We start from the raw sequence: 23,718 nt of genomic DNA, 5'->3' as shown, positions 1-23,718 counted from the left end.
AAAGAGTTACAGACGTCTGGGTACCTTTTTCTGGGCAAAATAAGCCCAAAAAAGCACACACATTAACAGAGGATTAACCCTTAAAAACAATAGCCTGTTGCATATTCATACACCTCATACATGATGCATAAATTCCATTTAAACACAGGATTCTGTCTGGTCAGTGTCAGCTTCTTCCTCTTAATCCTAATGGCGTCTTAAAGGCTGAGCGACGTGGGAAGAAGTTCGTTTCTTCTGATAAGAGGGCAATAAATTATTTTTCTCTGACAGATTTAGGTGTCCTGTGGCTGCTACCTCTGTGCAAGTCCTTTCCTTAAAAAAAGTATCTTACATAGCATAGTTTCTATTTGAACATTGTTATAACCCCAAACTATATTTAACGCACTACTCAAGAAAATTACTACAGCGTAACTTTCTAACACAATATTCATTTCATATTATAATATTAATTTTAATATTTGTGAAAAGCCAATCAGAAAATACGCATTTTTCACACATCCTAAATAAAACTTTTTTTTTTTTTTTTTTTTTTTTTTTCCCTCTGAAATGCAATTTTGTGTCCGTGTGCGACGGGAGGGATGGGGAAGGGGCTGACAGCTCGGGAATGGAGCTCCGCGCACAGCGGCAGCGCAGGGCGCTCCTTCCGCCGCGTCACGGGAAGGGGCGGCCGCGGCCGCGGCGCCCGGTTCGAAGCGGGCGGGATGGAGAGCGGGGCGGCGGATCCCGGAGCAGGCCGGTTCCCGTTCCCCTACACTCCGTACCGCATCCAGGAGCAGTTCATGGAGGCGCTGTACGCCGCGCTGGAGGCCGGCCGGGTCGGCATCTTCGAGAGCCCCACGGGCACGGTGAGGCGGCGGGGCCGGGCGGGACCGCGGCGCTGGCGGCAGCGCTGCTCACCTTGCCGGCTCTCCGTGACAGGGAAAATCGCTGAGCCTCATCTGCGGGGCCCTGGCCTGGCTCCGGGACTGGGAGGAGAAGCGGCGGCAGGAGGAGGAGCAGCTGCTGGCGCTCGGGCAGGACGCGCCGAGCCCGCAGCAGGGCAGCGCGGACACGGCCGGGCAGCCGGACTGGGTCACGGCCTTCGTGCAGAGGAAGGAGGAGCGCGACAAGGTGGACAGGCTGAAGGTGGGGATGCGCTCTGTGTAGAGGACGGGTGGAATAACGAGGAAAAGATCGGGAGGGCTCATATCACATAGTCACAGCATGGCTGGGGCTGGAAGGGTCACCTAGAACATCCTCTGTGCTCGAGTCCCTGGAGCGCGGTACCCAGTGTCCAGGCAGCTTTCTAGCATCTCCCGGGAAGGGAACTCCAGCAGCTCTCCGGGCAAACTGTTCCTGCATCCTGGATGGTGAGTGGAGAACACGTGAAGCAAATTTGGTGGTGGTGTGTCTTTGCCTGCAGGTTGCCCAGGACAGGAAACTATTGGTTTGTATTGCTTTGAGCAGAGTAACACTCTGTAGGTGAGCACACCCAGAGAAGGGAACCCTGTCTCAGCCCTGTCCCGGCAATTTTGTTTCCCTTAGTCTTTTTTCTATGCCCAGAGCATAAGTAGTGATACCAAGGGTTGAGGACTAAATCCACTTCATCCTGCCTACAATCTCCCATTTTTGTAGGAAGAGCAGATCAGAAGGAAAAAGCGAGAAGAGCGTCTTGAGAAAATTCGGCAAAATGTGCAGTTAAAATATGCAGCAAAGAGGAAGGTGAGTTACTCCACAGAGATGAAAACTTTCTGTTTTGGTTACCTTCAGTGTTGTTTATGCAGCAAAGAGGGAGGTGAGTTACTCCACAGAGATGAAAACTTTCTGTTTTGGTTACCTTCAGTGTTGTTTATGCAGCAAAGAGGGAGGTGAGTTGCTCCACAGAGATTAAAACTGTCTGTTTTGGTTATCTTCAGTGTTGTTCATATTTGCTTATGTGTGACTTCACGCTGACTTTTCCAACCCACCTGTTTGAGGAGCTCTTTGTATGAGGTTTCTGAAATTGGTCATTCAAAATTACTTGTTAAATTTTCTTTTAAAAGACAGATGTGAAAAACAATTTGTGCATCAATAATTTCCTGTGGCAGTTTTTGTGTGTGGGCACAAATTATGTGTGTTCTGATTGCCTTCTGGCTTTCTGCTTTTCTTTTAAAAGCTTTAATACTGAGAGGCTTTTTTTGGAAAGATCTCTGTTTTATGAACATGTGTGAACAGTACCTCTGGAATAAAAATGATGTTAAAGTTCACAGATACATATTTCACATATTTCCTCTCATTTAGGTGCATGAAGTGGCCTCAGTGCTCTTGATGGTTTTTGATTATATGAGTTATACTTCCCAGAAATACTCAGTTCAGGTCCCCAGATAGATTTATTAGGCTGCCAGGCTATTAATTTCTAGTGTGCTCTGTCTCAAATACTTATGTTTTGGTCAACTCCTGTCAAAAGGAAATGACAGAAATAGTAAAGAATAGCAAATAAAAAACAAATGGAACAAAGAACTTGTCTCTTAAAAGAGACTGAAGAGCATGTGAAATGAGAAGCATGATGAAAAGCAAGAAAGCAACTGAGAGAAATATTATGGAGATTTAGAAAAGTGACTGATTCATCTTTTCTGTAGTGCTTACTAACTGCATTTTCTGTATAATTCCCTGGTAATAAAATGCTCACTGACATTGGAAGATACTGTTTGGAGATGGAAAAAAATGAACTTTTCTTTGTTGTGACACAGAAGTTAATCAGAAAACTGTTCGTCAACAGTTCAACTGAATTTTTGTAGAGAGGTAGACTTGTGTTAGAGCAACAGTCATACAACTGGAGAAAAATCTGGAAGACAAATCTTGTTCTAAGCCAGATGCTGGGCTGATTCTAGCCATGAGTTAAATGTGCATAGTGTTTGATTATGTCCTTACATGTTTGTTCAGGTTTATTTACACACTATTTTCTCTCAGGCAGACATCTTTTATGGGGCACTTTAAGCAACTAACACTGGATTACATGAACATTCCATTGAGGATCTGTTAGTTCAGCAGGCCTTTTGCAGAGAAGGTCCTTCATGTTTCCCCTTCATAACCATCTGTGTGGGCAGGTCTTTGGTTTTGGTAACAGCTGCCTTCTGTAGGGCTGAACAGCTTCAGCCTTCTGTGAGACACTGTGCTGTCTTCTGCCCTGTTCGTGCCATAAAGCAGCCCGTGTGCCACTCTCTTTTTATATGAGAAATGCTGTGTCTTTGTGTTCCTTCCAGAGATGTGAGGAGGATGAGGCAAAGCGCCTTCTTCAGCTCAGCAAGGAGGCTCTTTCACAGGGAGCTGGAGAGGATGCTCTCGACCAGCTGGATCACAACGAGGAGGAGCTGATTGTTGCTGAATATGAGAGTGATGATGAAAAGAAAGTGGTATCTGGGTAAGGACAGGGAATGAGGGGGTTCCATGAGGGGGACACATTTTCTATCTAATTTTTGTCTTGCCCTGATTAAAGAAGTTGTGCAGATTTTATTAAAAAGTGTTTCTCACCTTTTCAAACAGTGAAGGATGGTGGTTGTTCTGGGGTTTTATTTAGTTGGTTGTTTGGGGGGGATTTTAGTTTGGTTTGTTTTGGTTTTTTTTAACTTTTGTTAGACCGATCTGAGTGACTTGAAATGCTTTCTGAGAAAGTGCATCTTAAAATGTGTAGCAGTGCCCTGCCTTTATTCATGCCCAGCTTCCCAAAGAGTGCCTCTGGATGCTGAGTGAATGATTCAAGATTGAGTTCCTTGCATTAGAAAAGCAGAGTGGAACTCAGGACACCAGAGGAAGCTGTCAGTTCTGCAGATTAGCACTGGCATTTTTTGATACTCTAAAGGCAGAGATAGTCACATTTCTGAAGACAGAGCTTTGGCATGAAAAATCCCATGCACACTTTTCTCTCTCATGCATTTGCTTTATGCAGAAAGCCAGAGGCCATACTTCAGCACAAAAACTCAAGCACATTTAAATTACAAATTTACTAATTCGTGTCTAGACATATCCTTCTGCCTTAAAAATTGAAGAACACTTAACTACTTTTTTTATATGTAAATAGTTTATCAAACATTGAACTGCTGTTATCTTTGAGGAGCTCAATGGCAGCTAGCTGAGTGCTTTCCTGAAGCCCTTCTTTATGCAATATCTGGAGGGTGGTAAATTGCTTCTAATGGGAAAGCTTTACAAAAATAAATAAATAACGTCACCAAAGAATAGTATAGCACTGATTAGCTTATGCCTGAGGCTTAGAGCCCCTCAATCAAAAGAAAAATAAATTCTTGGACTTGGGAAAAAGGCACAGCCCAGGAGAGATTTTTCCTTTAAAGAGAAAGGCTTGACTTGACTATGCGTACTTACACTGTTCTTAAAAAGTTAAATTTTCTTTTACCAGCTGAGATGAGTTCTGAGGCTCTTTTTGAGATGACTTAATCATCTCTCTTGAGACCTCACTCCTGTGGTGGAGCATCATTTGATTCTTACTGTCATTTGATTCTTTCTGCTGAAAGGAAACTGAACTTTCTCTTTTCTTAGGCTGGAAGAAGAAGATGATGATGATTTGGAAGAGGAGCATGTGACTAAGGTGAGAGGAGGAAATTAAATAGTGCCACTTCATAGAATACTGTAGGAGTGAGCAGAATGATGGCTTCCTTGCACCTTTCCAACAGTCAGGCAGTACAGAAGGATTTAGGAGCTAGCTTCCAAGACCTGCCAGGTCTGTTGATAAAGACAGCTAGTTCTGCTGTGCTCATCTCCTTCTGGACTACACTGCCTGCCTAAGCAGCTTGCTGTGCTAGCACTGCTTCATTTTTTGCTGCAATAAATAGTTTTTTATTACTCTCCCATGGTGAGTCCTTGTTTTATAGAGACCTTGGAAAATTAAATGGCAACAAAAGCAAATGCAGAGGAGAAAACAAAAGATGGGGCTTTTGGCCTCAGCAGTTTTAAGCACGTGCCTTGTGCTTTTGGAAGGCTTGAGCAAGGTGAACCTTGCTGAAGTGCTTGGCTGCTTCCTCATAAGATTGGTCATAGGTAGGGATTGGCTTTCACATTGTTCTTGTCTTCCCTTTGTCGTTGCTCACTCGATATTCTTGTGGTGACCCTGGATAGATCTACTACTGCAGCCGCACCCACTCCCAGCTGTCCCAGTTCGTGCGGGAGGTGCAGAAAAGTCCTTTTGGCAAAGACACGCGTCTGGTCTCCTTGGGATCCAGGCAGGTACGTGCTGCTGCTGTTGCCAGGGACCCAGAGCACACTGCCAGGAGCTGTGGGGATCTGCTGCCACAGAAGTCACCTTGGGGTCTGGCTGAGTTTCTTGTTGAAAAACTAAGGCAGTCATGTGTCGCAACACAGATCAGTGTGATGTGCGTTTTTCTGTGAACTCTGTTTTGGTCATTTACCCTTTGATGTAAATACAAGAATATGTTTTAACTTTTCCAATATGGAGTGTTACAGATGTCTGAGTCACTGAGAAGGTGCTCCTCTTAGTAAACTAGTACTTCTGGCAGCATTTTTCAGAAGCTGTTGTGTAGCAGTGAGCCTTCTTTGTCTCATTTTTTCCTCCTAAGTTTCTGTGAGTTTTGAGCAGATTTGTACAGTTAGTATATACAATGTCTAACTGGTAAACTTTTCATTTTTGGAGTCTGGCCTGAGATGGCTTTAAGGAAAATCATTTGTTTTACAGCAGGGGGTGCACATGGGGGCACTCAGCTGTTAATTGACTCCCTTCCTTTTCCTCTGTTTGCACGTGCCAGAATCTGTGTGTGAATGAGGAGGTGCGACGCCTGGGCGCACTCCAGCTCATCAATGACCGCTGCATGGAGATGCAGAAGAACAAACATGGTGAGGATGCTCCTGTCACTGTCATATTTTCTGAAAAATTCCTTCTCCAGGATTTCTTCTCCTGGGAAGCTGAGAAGACTCAGAGAAAAAGGAAAATAATAATTATCTGATTCGCTTCTCCTGTTTTTTGCTGCTTTGGAATGTGTTTGGAGATTGTTTACCACCTGGTCATTGTTTGATTGGTTTCATGTGAATTCTTTTAACTTAATGACACAGCCAGCTGTGTTGAGGCTCTGGAGAGAGTCACAAGTTCTTCAGTAGTATCTTGTTAAGCCTTTTCTAAGTATCCATTCTCTATTCTTTAGTATAGTTTAGTATAGCATTCTTTAATATAATATAGTAACATAAAATAATAAATTAGCCTTCTAAGAACATGGAGTCAGATTCATCTTTCCTCCCCACAACAGAGGACCCTGAAAATACCACATGCTCCCAGCCTGGGGAAGCAATTCCTAATAAGTGTCATGAGAGTGTGGAGACAGTGGGCACTGCCAGTCAGTTCTAGCAAGAGTGCTAGAAGCTTGAAAGTGACAGGTTGGAGGAACAGGAATCCTTGGTGCTTTTCTTGATCTCCAGGCTATGCTGAGATCAGAATAAATTTTCTGAATGTCTTAAGCTGGTCAGGACTTCTGCACAGAAAGATACTTGTGTTTGTTAACTCAATGCTAGAAATGTTGGAAGATGTCACATGCTAAATGTAACTGGCAAGAGTAGTGTCCACTGTGGAGATGGAAAAGTTACTGCTGAATAATTTAAAAATAAGTGATAGGTCAGGAATACACAGGAGAGAGCTTGCTTTGAAATCCATGAGGTTCTGCAAAATGGTTATTTTAGGCTGTTGTGTGTGTTGCTCATAGCTTTCTTTTGATTTCTGCTGTTAGAAAAGAAGAGCAGTGAGGAGAATGGGGGGAAGAAGAGACGTGTGAGTCACACCGTGTGCCCGTTTTATTCCTTTGAGCAAATGCAGTTTCTCCGTGATGAAGTTCTGGTGGAAGTGAAGGATATTGAGCAGTTGGTGTCCTTGGGAAGGGAGGCCAAAGCCTGCCCCTATTATGGGAGTCGATTTGCTATCCCTGCTGCTCAGGTAAGGCATAACAGGCTTAGTGGCATTAATGCCAGGCACTCTATGAATGAACTGGTGGGCTGCTCCCTCTAGTACTGTTTCTTAGACTGGGGGAGTCTGTGAACAGGCTGTGTTTCTGTCAGCTCTAGTTTTCTCAGAAAGCAAAGGAAAATGAGAATTCCCATCAGAAGTTCATAAGGATGCTGTAATATCTCAGCATTTTGAAATACTTGAGCAGTTCAGCAAGTGTGAGGCAATACTGACATACAGGTGTGCTCTTAGCTCTTACATCACTCTTCTTCCTTGCTGGGTTCTCTCTGAAGAGTTTCAGTGCTCCAAAGGAGATTTAAAAGGTAACCTGAGCCCGTATGCAATTGTAGCATAATCATTTCTCTTCAGCTCACATCCCAGTGCCCCTCTCAAGCATGTGCTCCTGGTTTTATTACTTTTCCCATAATAAGAGAAGTCACTTGGCTGAATTCTGCATGGCCCTCTGATAAGGGCTGTTAATGAGTGGTTGTAGAATGCCTCAAGTTTGTAATGATGAGAGCTGGAATCAGGGCAGTGTGTGCCTCTCCTGTAGCTGGTGGTGCTGCCCTATCAGATGCTTTTGCATGAGCCTACCAGGAACGCTGCTGGCATCAAGCTGAAGGACCAGGTTGTGATCATTGACGAGGCTCACAACCTCATAGACACCATCACCTGCATCCACAGCGCCGAGGTCAGCGGCTCTCAGGTGAGTCACAGCCCGGCCTGCTCATGCTAATTGTGCTAAAGAGCACAATTCCAGAGTGCTCTTTCTTCTCTCCTTTATAACAGCAGCTTCTGCTTTCTGTTTGTGCAGCTGTGCTGTGCCCACTCCCAGCTGTCGCAGTACATGGAGCGATACAGGTGAGGATCTTGGGGGAAATAGCTCAGCACAGCAAGGGCTGGGGATGCCTTGGATTGCCCCATGGCTGCAGGATCTTGCTTGCTTTTCGCCAGTGGAAAGTTACTGCATTAAGAGTTCTGCAGATGAAAAGACACTTGCTTCATTATCTCTGTCTAGAATCCATCTAAGTCAGACTCCCGGGGCTGGGATAAAGCAGTGAGAAGGGGATATCCTGAGGATTCTGTTTTCCCCTTATACACTCAGTTCCTTTCCCAATAACTCCCTCCAATCACTTCTACTTTGTGATGCAGAGTTTCAAAAGATTCAGTCTTTCATGCCTCTCCCTTAGTCTTCCATTGTGCATTATGGTAGGAGCAGGAAGCTCTGAGGAGGAGGAAGCTGTGTGTGGGTTTTGGCTCTGCACCTTGCCATCCCTGCAGTGGCTGGTTGTTGTGTTCAATGATAATAACTCTGAATGTTTGGAGCATTATTGCAACAGGGTCTTGAGGCATCAGTGCCATTGTAATAAACCAACTATAATTAATATGCAAGGAGAAGTGCAATGGTAGGAACAGTGGGAGGAGCATGGATAAATGCTTTGGGATGACCGTGGCAGGATATCCAGATGACTGTGCCCTATCACAAACAGGGAGAGTGAACTTGGAAGAACTCTTAGTTCCTGACTCTCCAAAATGAAGAAGAGTTCATGTACTTGTTTCTGCAGCTCATCTGCTTTGGTTAGTCCCTGAAGAGGTTTTGGGGCCTAAACATGTCTCGTTTTTCATAGGAAACGTTTGAAGGCAAAGAACTTGATGTACATTAAGCAGATCTTGTATTTACTGGAGCAGTTTGTGGCTGTGCTGGGAGGTAAGCAAACCTTTTGTGTCTCCAGGGATACTGATAAAGTCTGAGCTAGTTAATACTTCCTCAGGACACTGTCCCCCTTCCTCCACTGCAGAGACTGCAGGGAAGTATTGCTTATGTATAGGTTCAGATGCCAGTAGTTTTATTTCAGAGGTTGGTTTGTACATGGGGAAGTTGACTGATGTCTGCTGGAACTCTTCTCTTTGTTTCACTAGCTTAGGAGCAGCAGATAACATTGTGAGTTGGTAGAGGCAGTTTCCTTTGTGTGGTTTTGAGATCCAGTTGAAGTGAGGATGATGTAAAATGCCAAGTGAGGAATACAGCAGATTTATATATAACAGATTTATCACAGTGTAACACAAGAACTGCATGAAATAAATCTCTGGGTCATCTGGTAGCAAGGCCTCTGTGTGTCAGCATGCATCTGCAGAATGAACCTTTCTTGAGTGATGCCTTTCCTTTGTGAGAAAATATTTTGCTTTGATTTTAGGTCCACAGGAATTTGCAGGGCTTGCTCCTTTTCTCCAATGATCTGTTTCGTAGGTCTTAGGAATGTGGGTGGTGTTCCTTAGGATGCAGCAGCACACTTGTTCTGCAGTGTAGGGCTACTCTAGGGCAAATTAAAACTGAGTGGGAGCTGCTGTTTTGTCTGCATAGACACATCTTGCAGATGTGTAGTTACTTCTTGGGGTTTTTGTGCACTGTACCCATCAAGCTCAGTCTTTAGTTTCCTGCTTACTTTTGAGATAGATTCAAGCCTTCCTTGAACTGGTTTCATGCTTTACAGGTAATGTGAACCAGAATCCTGGATGTCAGGCAGTTTCCCAAACAGGTAAGACTGGAGTGAACTCCTGGGGTTTGCAGCTATCAGTCAGGGACATGGGTGTGGGCAGTAAGGGGTGCAGACCCATCAGCAGCCAATAATTTCTTTTCCCCTTCTCTCTCTTTTCTTTCAGGAACAGTACTAAAATCCATCAATGACTTTCTGTTTCAGAGCCAGATTGACAACATCAACCTCTTCAAGGTAATGCAAACGTTGGGGCACAGGTGGTGGTGACTTGTTTGAGATTGTTGTGTGAAAACTGGAAGCAGAGCCAAAGCCCATGCTTTCTAACTGTCTGTAAGGCAAAGCTACACTGTAAGGGCTGTGGATGCAGAAATTCTGCTACTCCAGTAACCTAACTTTCCCTCTTGAACCTCCAAACACAGCACTTTTAACAGTGTGTGTTTTCGCTCTGGAATGCCATTGTAATAAACTCTTCTCTGGCTGGTGGTGCCCACAAAGATCTGTGCAGCTCTCCCCAAAAGCACAGCAAGTGACAGCCTTGCTGGGCAGGGGTCAAGGGCAGCAGGCTGGAGAAGGGGTGCTGAATGCAGCTTATGTTCCTGTCCTCCTCCTACAGGTTCAGCGCTACTGTGAGAAGAGCCTCATCAGCAGGAAGGTACTTGCCCTGGGGTTTCATGGTCAGCAGTGCTCCAATGCTGCTTCACACCTGCACTTTGAGATGGAGGATGCAGCAGCTGGGTGGGAGCTTGTCTTCTCCATCCTGTTCTGCAAACAAACTGGTTCCTTTAAAAAATATTGTATGGGCAGGTTAACTCTTGCTTATCCAGAAAAGAAAAACACAGTGTGGTTTGCCACAGTCTTCCAGTGGGTGCCGATTCTGTGCTGCTTGGCCTCAAATTTGCCAGGCAGGCAGGCTGCATTGCAGTAGAAGAACAGGCATCAGAAACTTGTTTTTCTTTTCAGTGGGTGTAGGAAGGTAATGGGAGCTGATATATTCTGATTAGGCTGGTTTGTGAATACCTACTGAGGAATTTAATTTGTGGCAGACCAGCAAACCTGCCTTTATCTTCTCTGATTCCTGCTGTTGGTATCTTAGTATTTCTGGCTTTTGTTTGGCAGCTTTTTGGGTTTGTGGAGCGATATGGGGGCCCTGCCTCAGCTGTGAAGACCAACAAGGAGAACCAGAAGGTGGCTGGTTTGCAGGACTTTCTTCTGACACTTCAGCAGGGATCTGATAAGGAGGGTGAGTTCAGGCATCCTCTCCATGTGCATCTGTGGGCAGAGTGAGGATGTGGAACCTGCATCTCTGCATGAGGAAAGGGAGGAGGCAGATGAGAAGAATGAGGGCCTGAAGAAGGTGTCCTGCTTGGGTGTTTTTTAACAGGTCTCACTAGCTGACCTAGACAACTGTCCATTGGATTAGTGAGGTCCCTTTCAAGCTGCATGATGTGATTCCATGTTCACACCACATGCACTCAAGCTTTGCACTTCTGTGACCTGCTGGCTCTGGGACCTGAGCTACTGTGTATAGTAGCTTTGCTTAGTGGTGCCATCCACAAAAATCAGATTTTTCTTTTATTTTTTTTTAATTTAGCTATGAGATGGAATTTGGATTTTCCCCTTGAATGGGTATTTATTCTCTGCCTGCATATATAGGCCAGGTATTGTGTTCCTGTAGAGCATATTTTGTGCTTAAGCCTTGTCTTTACAAGTGTGGCCTAAGTTGCCTTGCCTGCCTCTCCTTTCTTTTTTGGGCCAGCAGGTACCCCCCAGAGCCCTCCCATGGAGGCTGAGCACGAGCAGCTCCGAGCTGCCTCTCCACTGATGCAGATTGAAGGATTCCTCTCAGCCCTCACAAATGCAAACCAAGATGGCAGAGTCATTCTCAACAAGCAAGGTACTGGAAAGGGAGAGCTGGGGAGGGGTGGCATGAGTCAGTCACAAGCAGAGTGCTTCACTTGCACTGAGGGAGGACATACAAGAGTCTCTGGGGAACCTGGAACCTGCATTTGTGCCATCTGTGATGCAGGCTGGCAGGCTTGGTCTGTCTGAGGATGCTTATGATCCCAAGGGAATTTTTAGCCAAGGGCATTGGGGCCAGGGTTTGCAGAGGTCTGCTCCCACTTTGGAGGTCAAGTTTTGTCCTGCAGTTTACTGCATCTGTTGTACAGCTCCAGGGAGATTAGGAAGCAGAAGGTAACCTCCAGGCTGGCATTACCTCCTGGTGCCTCTGTCTGTGTTGAACAGCAAATCTTTACTTTGAGAGGTGGGTACCTGCCAGAGTGCCTGGTCAGGAGGGAGAGTCTTTCATATCCCTGAGTCTGTGTGACAGCTCCCTCCTGCATACTCTTCTCTCCTTTTCCCAGGCACAGTTGCTCAGAGCAGCCTCAAATTCCTCTTGCTGAATCCAGCTGTCCACTTTGCCAAGGTTGTGGAAGAATGCCGTGCTGTCATCATTGCTGGGGGCACCATGCAGCCGGTGAGGGAATGGGGATGCTGTGCTGGGCTCTCGGCAGGTCGGGGGTGCTGTCTGCGAGCCGGGGTGGATAAGAGCAGCCAGGCTGAGCTGGTGGTAGGTTGGAGCTAGCACGGGGAGCAGTGGGAGGAGCTCGTGATCCATCCTGGCTCTGCAGGGCCAGGCATCCCACCGGGATCGTGCCGCGGGAGCTTTGCAGAGTCGGCGCCGCTGTGTGCGGGCAGAGGGCGCTGCCGCTCCTCGGCCTGACCTGCAGTGCTGCTGCTGCTGTAGAGGTTTTTGGGACACTGGTACTTCACTTGTCTTTGTTTTGTGCATCATAGGTGGCTGATTTCCGAGAGCAGCTGCTGTGCTGTGCTGGCGTGGACCCTGCCCGGATCGTGGAGTTCTCCTGTGGTGAGTGTGCCGGGCTGGCAGGGAGGGCTCAGCAGTGCCAGGGCTGCAGTTTGCCTTCAGCACTATTCTGTCAGCACTCAGAGCAATGTGGCATCTTTCCTAAAAACCAGGGCAGCAAAGGGGTGTGAGTTCCCTTTCACTCTGAGCTTCCCCTGTGGTCTTGACTGGTATTAGCAGGCAGTGTGCCATGTTTTCCTCCCAGGGGCAGAGGGGATGGAAGTTGGAGCAGCTGAGTGACTTAGGCACTTTGGCTTAGCCAAGCAAATGTTTGCCTCTGTCACTAGAATGCAATTCAAGTTCTTGAGCTCGTGGGGTTTGTGCCAGCAGCAGTGATGTTGACTCTCCCTACTTGTTTTTGTCCCCAGGACATGTGATTCCTCCAGAAAATATTTTACCCATCATCCTCTGCAGTGGTCCTTCCAACCAGCAGCTGGAGTTCACTTACCAGACCAGAGACCTGCCTCAGATGGTCAGTTTGTCCTTTGTTCCCTTCCTTGGGATCTCTTTTTTGCTTCACATGCTTTTATTTCAGAGCAGGGTACACACTGTGTTTAAGAGCTAAAGCCGTGGCAAAGGAAATCCCAAACCACAGAAGCAGAAGCAGCTGAAGGTGTTTAGGCATGTCTTCCTTCTTCCTGTGGCAGGCCAGTGGGCACCCAAGGCTGGACACTAGGTCTGCTCTGCCTCTGCACAATCTCAGGCAGATGTGCTAACCAGCTCTCAATGTCTGTTCTAATGGGACAGCTTCCGTGCACTGAGGCAAACCTTCCTTTCCTGAATGACCACGGCTCCACAGCCAGAACAGAAACCCTGGGCTAGGGAAGAAGGCCAAGCAGTGAAGAGCTTTTTAGTGATGCCCAGCTCCCCATGGAGTTCTCACAGACCTGGCTTATTTCCCACATTTTTTCCTCCCCTAAGGCAGGTCATAAGGAAGGTCCCTGAGCAGAGAATTGGAGCAGCATTAGCTGGACTCCTGTCAGCTGCAATATGCTCTGATCTCTCTTGCAGATGGATGAGACAGGTCGAATCCTTTGCAACCTGTGCAATGTGATCCCAGGAGGTGTGGTGTGCTTCTTCCCCTCCTACGAGTACGAGAAGCAGGTGTATGGACACTGGGAGAGGACAGGGCTGCTCTCCCGCCTGGCAGCCAGGAAAAAGGTGATGTGCAGCCAGGGCAGTTGGGACTTTCCATGGAGGTGTCAAAACCCAAATAATTCCATATGCATTATGGACCTCTCTCTGAGTTGTTCCCATGGTCTGTGCACAGAGCAGAACGGACGTTTATCCAGCTAATCCCTCCAGGAACAAATAAATTACACTTCCTGGGTGGCTGAGCACTGAGCTGCAGTCTAAATGAGATTGATTGCATCTATACATCCTTGAAGTGCACACTCTGTGCAGTGGCCATGGGGGCAGGCAGTCTTTGCTACCCATAGCAGACTTGTTCTCTTGTAGCTGGGAGGGGCTGTTCAGGTTGAGCTCCTACAGGGAATTTGTTTTCCCCAGGCTCATCTGTGTGTCCCTTGAGCACAGACCAACACAGCCAAGGGCTAGGCAACGTGAGACAACAGTGCAATTCATAAGACAAATGGCATTTTGCTTTCTGCCAAAAGTAGAGATGAGAACTGGAAGACTAGCAGTGGTGACTCCTGTTGAAAGAGAAACATTAAATAGGGAGATCACTGCAAATATGAAGTCTTTCCAATGGCTCTCACAGGTGTTTGAAAGCTGGGTATTGAAAGTCAGGCAGTTCAGGTTGTGGTGCAGGGATCTTGGATCATGTGCCAGGGGAAGGAAAAATTACATATACCCTGGCTGTGACTTGTGTGTACCAAAAGCTAAACAACTTACCACAGTCTCACATATTTCACAGCCTTGGTGATTCTTGGCATTCTGGCACATGGGGCAGCCTGTAGCTTTTTGGGTGGAATCATTGTGCTTCATTTTCTCTGTGTTTGCAGTTACCACTCTGAGTGCCTTTCAGCTGTGTCCTGTCAGGGTCCCGATGCTCTGCCTGGTTCCTCCAAGGCTTTGGGCCACTCACAGTTTGTTTCAAATTTCAACTCCAAATTGTTCTTGTTTTGCTTTGCAGTCTCCAGAAAATTGGATATGCATTAGCAAGGCAATTGGGTCTAAGTGCAGCAAGTGACACTTTCAACTGCCCACACACAAGATAAAATCTTAGCAGGGGAAGGTTCAAGGCTTTCCTGAAGTTGCTGTGGTGAGATCACACTGAGATTATCTACAAATCACACAGGGAAAGTAAATTTAAATCAAAAGCTTACACAGCTACCTTTCAATAAGTTAATTTTGACTTATATTTGTAATTGCCAGTTATTTTTCTACTGAAAGACTGATTTTGACTGGTAACATTTTATATTACTTCTTGCTAACCAAAGGAAAACACATTCTGTAGATTCTTTACTGTTACAGAGAAGACAGATGTTGGACCTCTTGTTTACTAGGAAAACTACTTGTTTTAGGCCAAGCACCTATAAAATACAGCTTAATTAACTGCAGAGGTTTTCAGTAACTAATTAGGTGTGCTAGAATAACATAAAGATATACTACTTTATTTATGCTTTGCATGAAAAGCTAATTTATTCACTGGGCAAGGGGAGTCCCTGCTTGGAATTAATTGATGATTCAAATTGATTGGTCCTGCCTGTCCCTATCCTCCAAGATCTTGCAGCTTGACCCCAGAGGGTCTTGATTCATAGGTGCAAGAGGTGCTCATTGCTTTTTTGCCTCTCAGCTCTAGGATGACTTGTAACTTCTTGCAGTATTGAACAAGTCTCCCAAAGCTGAAAGGGAATGCTGGAGGGGCAGGAGCAGCTGCTGCTCCCTTCAGAGCCCAGCTGAAAAAAGCTGTAATGCATTTTCAGGGTGGAGGAAAGTTAGTTAGTGATTTAGTTTTTCAGGCAATTTTCCCTTGCATGACCTCAGTTCCATATGCTATTCAATGGCATGGGGGTAAAATGATTTGCTTTCTTTAAACTGTTTCCTGTTGCTGAACTGATGAACTGTGCCTGACAGATCTTTCAGGAGCCTAAGAAAGCCAACCAGGTGGAGCAGGTGCTGGTGGAATATGCCAAATGCATAAAGGTAAGCTGAGCAGGCAGTCTGGTGGGAGTGTGGCAGCCCAGTGGGTATGGGAATGCTGCAAAGGAGGGCACTTTTAACAAGGAAAGAGGGCTCCAGCCTAGGTGTGGGAGTGTTTCTGAAGCACAGAAATGTTCCCTGCTCTGGTTTAAGTTGCTGTCCCTCTCCTGCAGCGCTGCAGCCAGACAGGAGGACAGATGACAGGGGCCCTGCTGCTTTCTGTAGTTGGAGGCAAAATGAGTGAAGGGATCAATTTCTCTGATGACCTGGGAAGGTAAGGTGACTGCTCCTTGGAAAGCCACCACTGGCTTGTGCTGGAGTGACTCCAGGCATGATGGGCACATCAGTACCTGCATGGATAGAAAATCCTGGGCAATGTGTGACTTAACTGATGCTTAAAGGAACAGGAGGGGCTGCTGGGTGGTGTAAAACCCTCCTGTCCAGGCCACTCTTCTGTGAGTAATGCAGTTAGGCTTGCTGTGCTGGACAATCCCTTGTTCTGGCACCCTGAATCCCTCTGCAGCTCTGTTCAGCACATGCTTGTCAGACTGCTGTGCTTTATTGTTGCCTTTGGTTTGCAGGGCTGGCTGTCTTTCAGGGGTGCAGTGACCTCTAATTTATCAGTGTATTGGCAGAGTGCCCTAGGATGAGACATTAAGAATAATGCAGTCCTCCCTTGCAGGTGTGTGATTATGGTGGGAATGCCTTACCCCAACATTAAATCTCCAGAACTCCAGGAAAAAATGACCTGGCTTGATAAAACAATGGTAAGAGCCACTTACACCTCTGTCTCTTTCAATTCTGCTTTATAGTACTAACGTCCCAGCACATGAGCCCCAGAGCTGCCTTCAGAGGTTTTATTTTCCTTGAGCTTGCCCTCATTTCCCAGACGGTGTGGTACTGAGAGCACAGCCTTCTCCAGGCTGCTCCTGGACAGGTGGCCCTAAACACAGAGGAAGTTTGGTGGAGGGAAATGCCACCAGGACTTGCTGGCAGCTCTGAGCTCCAAGGGGAGCAAAGGCCCTTCAACCCACAGTGGGTGGCAGGGTGCTAGAAGCTACTTGCCAGGATCATTTGTCCTTTCTCATTGCTCACTGGAGGTGCTGTTCCTGGGGACAAGATCTCTGCCTTCAAGGGCACCTTGGTTTGGCTCTTTGTGAACGCTCAGCACAGTTTTCTGACTGCAGCCTTTCTTCTCTTCCTCCTTACTCTCCACTTGGGGTCTGCCTGGCTACCCGCTCACCCTGCAGGGGTAAAAGTATTTACCTCACTTTCTCAGCAAAACTTCTCAATTTGATTTACATCTGCCTTGTGTTCAGACTTGCCTATTTCTTCTTTCCAGCCCAGAGCTGGTGGCCAGGCACCGAGCAGAGTGCTGATTGAAAACCTGTGCATGAAGGCAGTAAACCAGTCAATAGGTAATTCATCCTTCCTTGGACAGGCTGGGGCATACCAAACACACTGGAGGAGGAGGGTAGGAAAAAGGATGCATTACAGATGATGGGAACAAACAGTTGAGTGGGCCATTCATTCTTTGTTTTTATCCTGTGGACAGGCAGAGCCATTCGCCACCAGAAGGACTTTGCAAGCATCGTGCTCCTGGACCACAGGTACGCACGCCCTGCCATCTTCAACAAACTGCCCCAGTGGATCAGGGAGAGGACCCAGGTGAAACCTGCCTTTGGATCAGCATTTGCTGAGTTAAGAAAGGTCAGAACTCCTTGTATTGTGTCACTGTTCCCCATTGTCCTCATCTGGACCTTTTTAGAGCTTTCCCTAAGGCCAACGACAAACTGCCTGGTTCTGTGTGTTCCCAGTTCCATCGAGGCAAGCTGGATGGTCTGTGATGTGGAGCAGAGAACAGATGGTATTCATCATTATGACTTAAACCTCTGAAGACTAGGTAAAGTAACACAAGTTGCTGCTTTTCTGTACCATGGACTTCATAAAATCTCTGCCTTATGCATCCTTTGTGGATATTTGCTGTTCAGTATCTGAGTGCTGTGATGGTGAGAGAGCCTTCAGCACCACAGACAGGAGGGAAACTGGTTGTAGGTCTGAGGCAGGTGAAGAGAGTAGCAGCAGGCACCTACTTGTTTACAGCTGTTAAGGTTTTATTTAAATTGATTAAATATTTTCAATAAAAACACTCAAGTATGGCGAGTATTATTTAAGTACACTTAAGTATGGGGAGTAATTATTTTGACTGAACACATAGGGTTTTATCCCATCAACCACCAAGTGTAGGAGGCCTGACTGACCAATGCCATCATTGAGCTTTTCACAGGAATTGTAAACTAGCAAGCCACTAATTTATGTCATATTGGAATAACACAGAGTGGTAATGGAGCAGCTGTGGGTAAGGTTTTTTCTCACCCATTTTCTGCCTTGCTTCAAGCAGCCAATAGATTGAAGCAGTTCATTCTTACAAAGGGAATAAAGATATGGCCACAATACAGAACTTCTCCTTTCTTTGATCATGTTTAAGCACAGGATTGCTTTGCTCTTTTTAACCCCTAAGCTTCTGAATTCAAAGTAACTTCTTGAATTTAACTTTCCTGGGGGTCTTTTCAGGGTTATGGGTCAGTGCTGGAGGGCAGCAGTAACACCAGGGACAGCCACATAATCCCTCAGCTGTTCCCAGCTACCTCTGTCATCCTGAGCAAGCCTCATCCCAAGAGCCCTGTTTGCTTCTTTACCAGTTTCAGCAGCTGGATGCCACCTCTCCAGGCTCTTCACAAGGAAGAAAGTACTTATGGCACAGAGCTGTTACCCACTCCCTGTATGTTAATTAGCCCCACAGGGAAGGAAACAGCTGCCTCTGAGAAACTTCCATTGTGAGTCACCTGCCTCTTCAGCAGGTCCAAACCCTGTGGTCTGCACAAGCTCTGCCTTCAGGGAGGGGAGCACCTGCTTCTAGCAGCTGGTGCCCTCCAGCCTGTAGTGCTGGGCTGTGAGGCTGGACAGCTGAGCTTTCCTTTTACACACTCTTAATTAATGACACTTCCCACTTTTACCAAAGTGAAGGCAGTAAGGACCTGCTTCCTTCAACTTCATGGAAATTTTTCAGGCAGCAATAGTTCCACACTAATACTCAATGGATCCCATCTATGACTCCCAGTCATCCTCATCCTCCTCACCCACGGGCTGCTGTGGGGGTGGCAGGGGTGGTATTGAGTCCGACATGCGAGCAAAGGCACCGGCAGGACTGCCAGGAGCATCCGTGTTCCCAGAGGCTCCTGGGCCTTTCCCTGAAATACCTGGGAGGGAAAGAAATCAGTGAGTGACACCTGGGGACTAGAGACCAAAGAGATTCAGCAAAGGGGAGGGGGAAAGCCATGCTCTCACCACCCAGGTAACCAGAACAGCCAACATGTTTAATGCCAAGGTTTAACTACAGCTCCCCTGAGCAAGTCCCTGCTGTTGACTGCCCAGTGCTGAGGTGTGACCTTCAGTCTAAATGCCCCAGAAACCTCCCATGGCACCTCAAGTGCCCATATGGGCAATGGGCCCAGCTGCCCAAGCACTGGATTAGAAAAGACACTGCTGTCCCTTCTGCACAGGCTTTTAGGGTCCATCCTCTGAAACACACAAATCCCTCCAGTGCCTCCAGCTCGACTTGAGGTGGAGATTCCTCTGCTCATTCTCTGTAAAGACACTCCCAGCTGTACTGTGGTACCCTGCCCAGGAAAATCTCTGTTCCTGTTTCCAAGGCTGTGGCTGACACAGCCTGGGTACCAGGGAGTGCTCTCCCTGTTTCCTGGGGGAAGGAGCCCACATTGCAGGACAGTACCTTTGCGCCTCAGCACCAGCTTGTTGAACAGGTCTGACATCAAATCTCCACCTTGTCCCGTAGCTCTCACTGAAACAGAGCAGAACGAGTCAGTGAAGAAAGATTAGTTTGAGCTAAGCACTATGGCAAAAGCATTTCCCTGCAATACTGCCTTCAGATTAAAGAAAAAACTCCAAACTTCTAATTTTGTATGACGCCCCAAAACTACAGTTCATTTTCAGGTCAGGAAAACACTAGGCACTGCTAGCAGGGTTAATGGCATCTCCTGGGGAAAACCAAGAGTGGAATTCATTGAGGAATGAATTGAATGAATCCATTGAGTGGAATTCACCTCAGCCAAGGTGTTTAAACTGGTTCAGCCCTGTCCCCCAGGGTTTCATTTGTGTGCCTGGTCGTGTGCATCACACATGAAACTTCCCCACAAGCCCTGGGACAGATGCCCTTTGGGCCAGTGGGGTTTAGCAACTTCACAGAGCTCTGGCTGAGTGGTGAACACCTGAGACCTCCATCAGCCTGTGAGGAGACAACTCCTTTCTGCTCTGTGAGTTCACTGTGCTCCTGCCTTGCCTGCCTACTCCCAGACCCAACACCTCCCCGCCTGGAGAATGAGAAGAAGTTCTGCCAAAGAGTCTCAGCACCTTGTTCTTGTTCCTTCTGCTTCTTTTTCTCCAGCTTCCTCTCCTTGACGCTGCGAAGGTTGGCCTTCCCAATGCCCCCGGCCTGGCGGATGGACTCCAAGAGACTGGCACGGCCAGTGGAGGGGTTCACCACCTCCTTTGGGGCTCCTTGGACTGAAGCTGCAGGGACAGGAAGGACAGACAGCATCAGGGTCAGTGCATCAGCTACAGGCCCAGCCAAATTCCCACGGCAAGGGCTACTCCAGTACCTTGACAGCATCTCGTCCCACTGCACATCCTCCCCTGCTGGAAGGCTGGGAAGGCCCCCAAGGACACAGGTGAAGGGAAGGAGGCTGTGCAGCTGTGGAGGAGCCCAGCCCTTACCTGCAGGCACTGTGCTGCTGCTCTCCTCACTCCCTGCCTGAGCTGCTTCCAAGGGTGCCGTGGGCTGGGGCAGGGGTGGTGGAGGAGGCACTGGAGTTGGCACAACAGGAGGCGGAGGGGGAGGTGGAGGGGGAGGAGGTGGCAAGAGCTTAGCGTCTTGGAGATCTGAAATATTAAAGAAATTGTATCTGAAGAGTCCCAGTCTCAGCTCAGAGCTTCACACACCTCAGCAGCAACAGATCAGAGTCGTCAGCACCTGCAGCAGAGCACTCCTGCCCTGTGCACTATCTCTTAACAGCAGGCAGGGCCAAGGCAAGAGTCTGAGAATCCCCTACTCTCCCTCCCCAGCTGCATCCCACTTGCACAAGGGCATCCCACCAGGCTGACACATACACTGTGCTCTCTCCTCCCCAGCTATGCAGAGAGAGGGGGAGGGAGGTAAAGGAGCTGCAGTCAGGCCAGAACTTGAGCAGGCTGCAGCTTTCCCTCAGGCCTAAACCAGAAGTGCAACATCCATCATCCATTTTAAAATTTCTACCAAGGGACTTTCTGCCTCATCTCCACTTTCTAGCAATCCCTGCCTTCCTCCTTCATGGGGTCCTGGGATCAGAGATTGAAAATACCTGGTTGCAAAGGCTCCACAGACTCGGTGTTGAAAGTGGGCAGCTCTGGAATTGCACTGCTGGGGGCAGAGGGTGCAATGCCAGGGCCCAGGTCAGCGCTGTACATGAGGTCTGCAGCAATGCCAGGCAGGTCTGGCAGGTAGGAGGGCACATCAATCTCAGGGACCTGGCCCAGATCTGGCACATAGAAGTAATTTTCAGCGACCTAAAGAAACCCAGAGCAACAAGGTAAGGCAGTGACTATGTGCTTGCTGCAAACAGGGGCACTGCAGGGAACAATCTGGGCACCAGCCAGAGCTGGGCTGGTGTTCCTTGGTACATCAGCTACCCCTACACCTCTGTGCTTAGAGGTTACCTCCTGCAGGCCAGGCTTGGGGAAGGCAGACTGCAGGAGGAGGAAGGGCAGAACCCTTCGTAGTTTCACAGTAACAAGCGAACTCTGAAGGGTTCACACACTAACTGCTGCAGCCTAAATAAACCAGTCCCTTCTCCTCCAGAAGAGGATGGTGTCTGAACCATTCCAAAGATTAAAATGCACAACCCAGTAGTTACAGGGGTTTGCTTTTGTGTTTAACACACAGGCAACACAGTAGTGAATGGTGCACGGTGAATAAAGAGTTCACTATATACATTATATCATTATATACATTATATCCTCCACTCCAACATGATGAGCAAATGATTGCCAGGCTCCTTTTCCCAGTCCCAGCAAAGATGGTACACCCCATCTATGGCCTTTATAAAGTGTCAGGTACCAGTCACATGTTGGGGCAGCTGGTTTGGTGCACTGCCTGCCCCATGTGTACAGCAAGCACAGCCCTTTGCTCAGTCTGGCTGGCCCTTCTGTTTGCACCAGTGGGCACCCCTTCCCAGCAGGAATGATGAGGGCCCCACTTCACCCCAGGGACCTTCTAGCAGTGGCACATCACCCTCAGACTCTGAGGCTCAGGAGGTGGCACAAGGGAGCTGACATCCCATCCCATTACTCTCCTTTCACCACTCAACAAAGGCTTGAGCAGAGAGAAATGCCTGCCAAGTGTGAGGCTTCTGTCTCACTCATCAAGCTCACACCAGGACCTCAAGCACAAAACCAGGCAAGGTCCTTCTGATAAATGAATACTCTGCAGCCCTGTAAGGGGCTTTTGTCCTACCTGCTCACCACCCTATCAAAGTCCTTTCTTTTCAGAGAGCTAAGCACAACCCTCTGGAATGTAAGCAGCTGCCTCTCACCTGTCGGTCTAGCTGTCCCCTTTTGGTGATAGAGAGAGGTGCATCAAAGAGCTTCTCTTCTGTCTCTGTTTCTAAAGCCACATGGGTCTTGGTCACTGCTCCAGCCAGGGGATCCAGGAACACATACTTCTTGTACCTAAGGGCAGAAAACAAGTATTTTAGTGAGAGCCAAGGCCAGAAGAAACAGTGTACACAAGAGGGCCTTGGAGGCAGAGACTTGACTTCACTCATTAAGATGGAACATGTTGGGCCTCCCAGCTTCCTTCTTTTAGCTCCATTTTCCTGCCTTTTCCCTCCACAACCAGCTCCCCACCCTGCCAGTGCAGCCTCCAGACTAATTCTACAGCAAAGCCCCACTGAAGTGCCACCAGGACCAAGCTCTCCCCTTTTCACCACCTGGCCTGAAACCATCCTACAGCCTGCAGCAGGACACCAGTGATTTTTCACTCAGGGCCCAGGAGGACAGACAAAAAGGAGAAATGATCCATAGCTCAGGAGAAGAAAGACAAGCTCCAGCAGCTGAAAGCTCAAGAAGAGCTTAAAGTAGTTCTTCAGTAAGAGCAGAAAGAAGAACCATGATGTGAGTGGAAAAGAGAACTGCAGTGAGGGAGGTGGTGGAGACATTAAAGCAGCAAAAGCAATAAAGTAATGCTGTGAGGAGTTGTCAGGAGAAGCAGCAGTGCCTAAGCTGGCACACAGGGCAGAGAAGGGCAGGCATATCTCAAGGCTGGAAAGAAATTAGATGTACAACAGGATGAACTAAGCAAAAGAAAGTGCAAAGTTGGGTTGAATCAGATGAGTAGAGGATCAGGTATGGACAAACTGACTGCTTCCACCCAAGGCAAAGAGCAGGGAAGGTTTCCAGCTGGAAGCCAGCAGAGAGGTATCAAACCCCGTCCTATCAAGAGCCTGATAGGTAACAGCCCCAGGAAAGCAAGCAGTCACTGCAATGCCTGAGGAAGGGAAAGCTCCTCTGAGGACAAGCAGGGGCAGGTGAGCAGCACAGCACTGCTCCAGCTCTCACAGGTTCTCGGTGGTATTGAAGAGTAGCAGGGAGCTGAGGGAGCTGATGTTCCTGGGAAGGCTGCCCAGGCCTTCTTCTGCATCATCCTCCTGGTGAATTTTGGTGCTCACGCACACAGGAAAATACTTGAGCTTTTCCTGCAAGAAGACAGATAAAAGGTGGTAAGACACTAGAACCATGGCTGCTGAGGCAGCTCTCCCCAGCCACCACACCCCACACTGCTGGATGCACTTCATGGTCTGGGAACCCTGCTGCTCCCTCTCTATCTCCCTTTGAGCTAGGAAGTACATGGACAACATTGCAACCACTCAATCATGACAAGTGTTGGCAGCTCAGACTGGCAGCAAGTGCTTTTGGTGCTTGGATGGGTCATGCTGAACACACTCTGGCAAGTATCCACCAGAGTAAAACCACCTCCCTGGCTCTGTAGTCAGAGGCAGGGATCAAGCACCACAGCCTAAAAGGCTTTTGTTACAGTGTCTCCAATTATGACACATTTTCAGGCAGGTAGAGTTCCCCACACCTCTCTATTACCTCCTCTCTGTTGCCTTCACTTGATGTTTTAAGAGCTGTGATTGCACAGGTGGGGTAGGCAGGAAGGCAAAGGAAAAAGAGGTTAGGAAAGAACAGAGTGCCTGCACTAGGCAAGAGATCAGGCAGAAAGGAGTGCA

General features: G+C 47.7%; 2 protein-coding genes across 4 annotated transcripts in view; one reads left to right on the top strand and one right to left on the bottom strand.

Moving 5' to 3' along the window:
• Positions 1-687: 687 nt before the first annotated feature.
• DDX11 (DEAD/H-box helicase 11) lies at positions 688-17,582 on the top strand. The gene is made up of 26 exons (XM_058804446.1): positions 688-845; positions 919-1,125; positions 1,615-1,701; positions 3,222-3,379; positions 4,510-4,558; positions 5,086-5,193; positions 5,730-5,817; positions 6,699-6,901; positions 7,464-7,616; positions 7,725-7,771; positions 8,539-8,618; positions 9,403-9,447; positions 9,572-9,639; positions 10,019-10,057; positions 10,522-10,645; positions 11,165-11,299; positions 11,769-11,881; positions 12,202-12,274; positions 12,640-12,743; positions 13,283-13,432; positions 15,311-15,379; positions 15,550-15,650; positions 16,059-16,143; positions 16,719-16,794; positions 16,932-17,086; positions 17,194-17,582. Exons 1-26 carry the CDS (start codon positions 702-704, stop codon positions 17,221-17,223), a joined length of 2,691 nt encoding a protein of 896 aa, XP_058660429.1. The 5' UTR covers positions 688-701; the 3' UTR covers positions 17,224-17,582.
• WASHC1 (WASH complex subunit 1) overlaps positions 17,476-23,718 on the bottom strand; it is a 37,825-nt gene continuing 31,582 nt past the window's right edge. For all 3 annotated transcript variants that reach the window (XM_058804448.1, XM_058804450.1, XM_058804447.1), the window contains 7 exons: positions 23,048-23,184; positions 22,024-22,159; positions 20,794-20,998; positions 20,171-20,335; positions 19,808-19,966; positions 19,170-19,238; positions 17,476-18,636 (listed from right to left, as the gene is read on the bottom strand). In XM_058804448.1, coding sequence (XP_058660431.1) covers positions 18,485-18,636; positions 19,170-19,238; positions 19,808-19,966; positions 20,171-20,335; positions 20,794-20,998; positions 22,024-22,159; positions 23,048-23,184 — 1,023 coding nt within the window. In that variant the 3' untranslated portion in view covers positions 17,476-18,484. The remainder of the gene's footprint in view (positions 18,637-19,169; positions 19,239-19,807; positions 19,967-20,170; positions 20,336-20,793; positions 20,999-22,023; positions 22,160-23,047; positions 23,185-23,718) is intronic.

The sequence above is a fragment of the Ammospiza caudacuta genome, chromosome 5 (genome assembly GCF_027887145.1).
Source record: "Ammospiza caudacuta isolate bAmmCau1 chromosome 5, bAmmCau1.pri, whole genome shotgun sequence".
Taxonomy (NCBI): domain Eukaryota; kingdom Metazoa; phylum Chordata; class Aves; order Passeriformes; family Passerellidae; genus Ammospiza; species Ammospiza caudacuta.
The sequence above is the reverse complement of the archived record's forward strand: the minus strand, read 5'-3'. Positions and strand labels throughout refer to the sequence as shown.

What these genes read in the sequence shown, in the direction of transcription:
- DDX11 (XM_058804446.1), top strand. Translation starts at nt 702, where the DNA reads ATGGAGAGCGGGGCGGCGGATCCCGGAGCAGGCCGGTTCCCGTTCCCC. An exon ending in CCGAGGTCAGCGGCTCTCAG is followed by an intron (nt 7,617 to 7,724) that starts GTGAGTCACAGC and finishes CTGTTTGTGCAG; the next exon opens with CTGTGCTGTGCCCACTCCCA. An exon ending in AATATGCCAAATGCATAAAG is followed by an intron (nt 15,380 to 15,549) that starts GTAAGCTGAGCA and finishes CCTCTCCTGCAG; the next exon opens with CGCTGCAGCCAGACAGGAGG.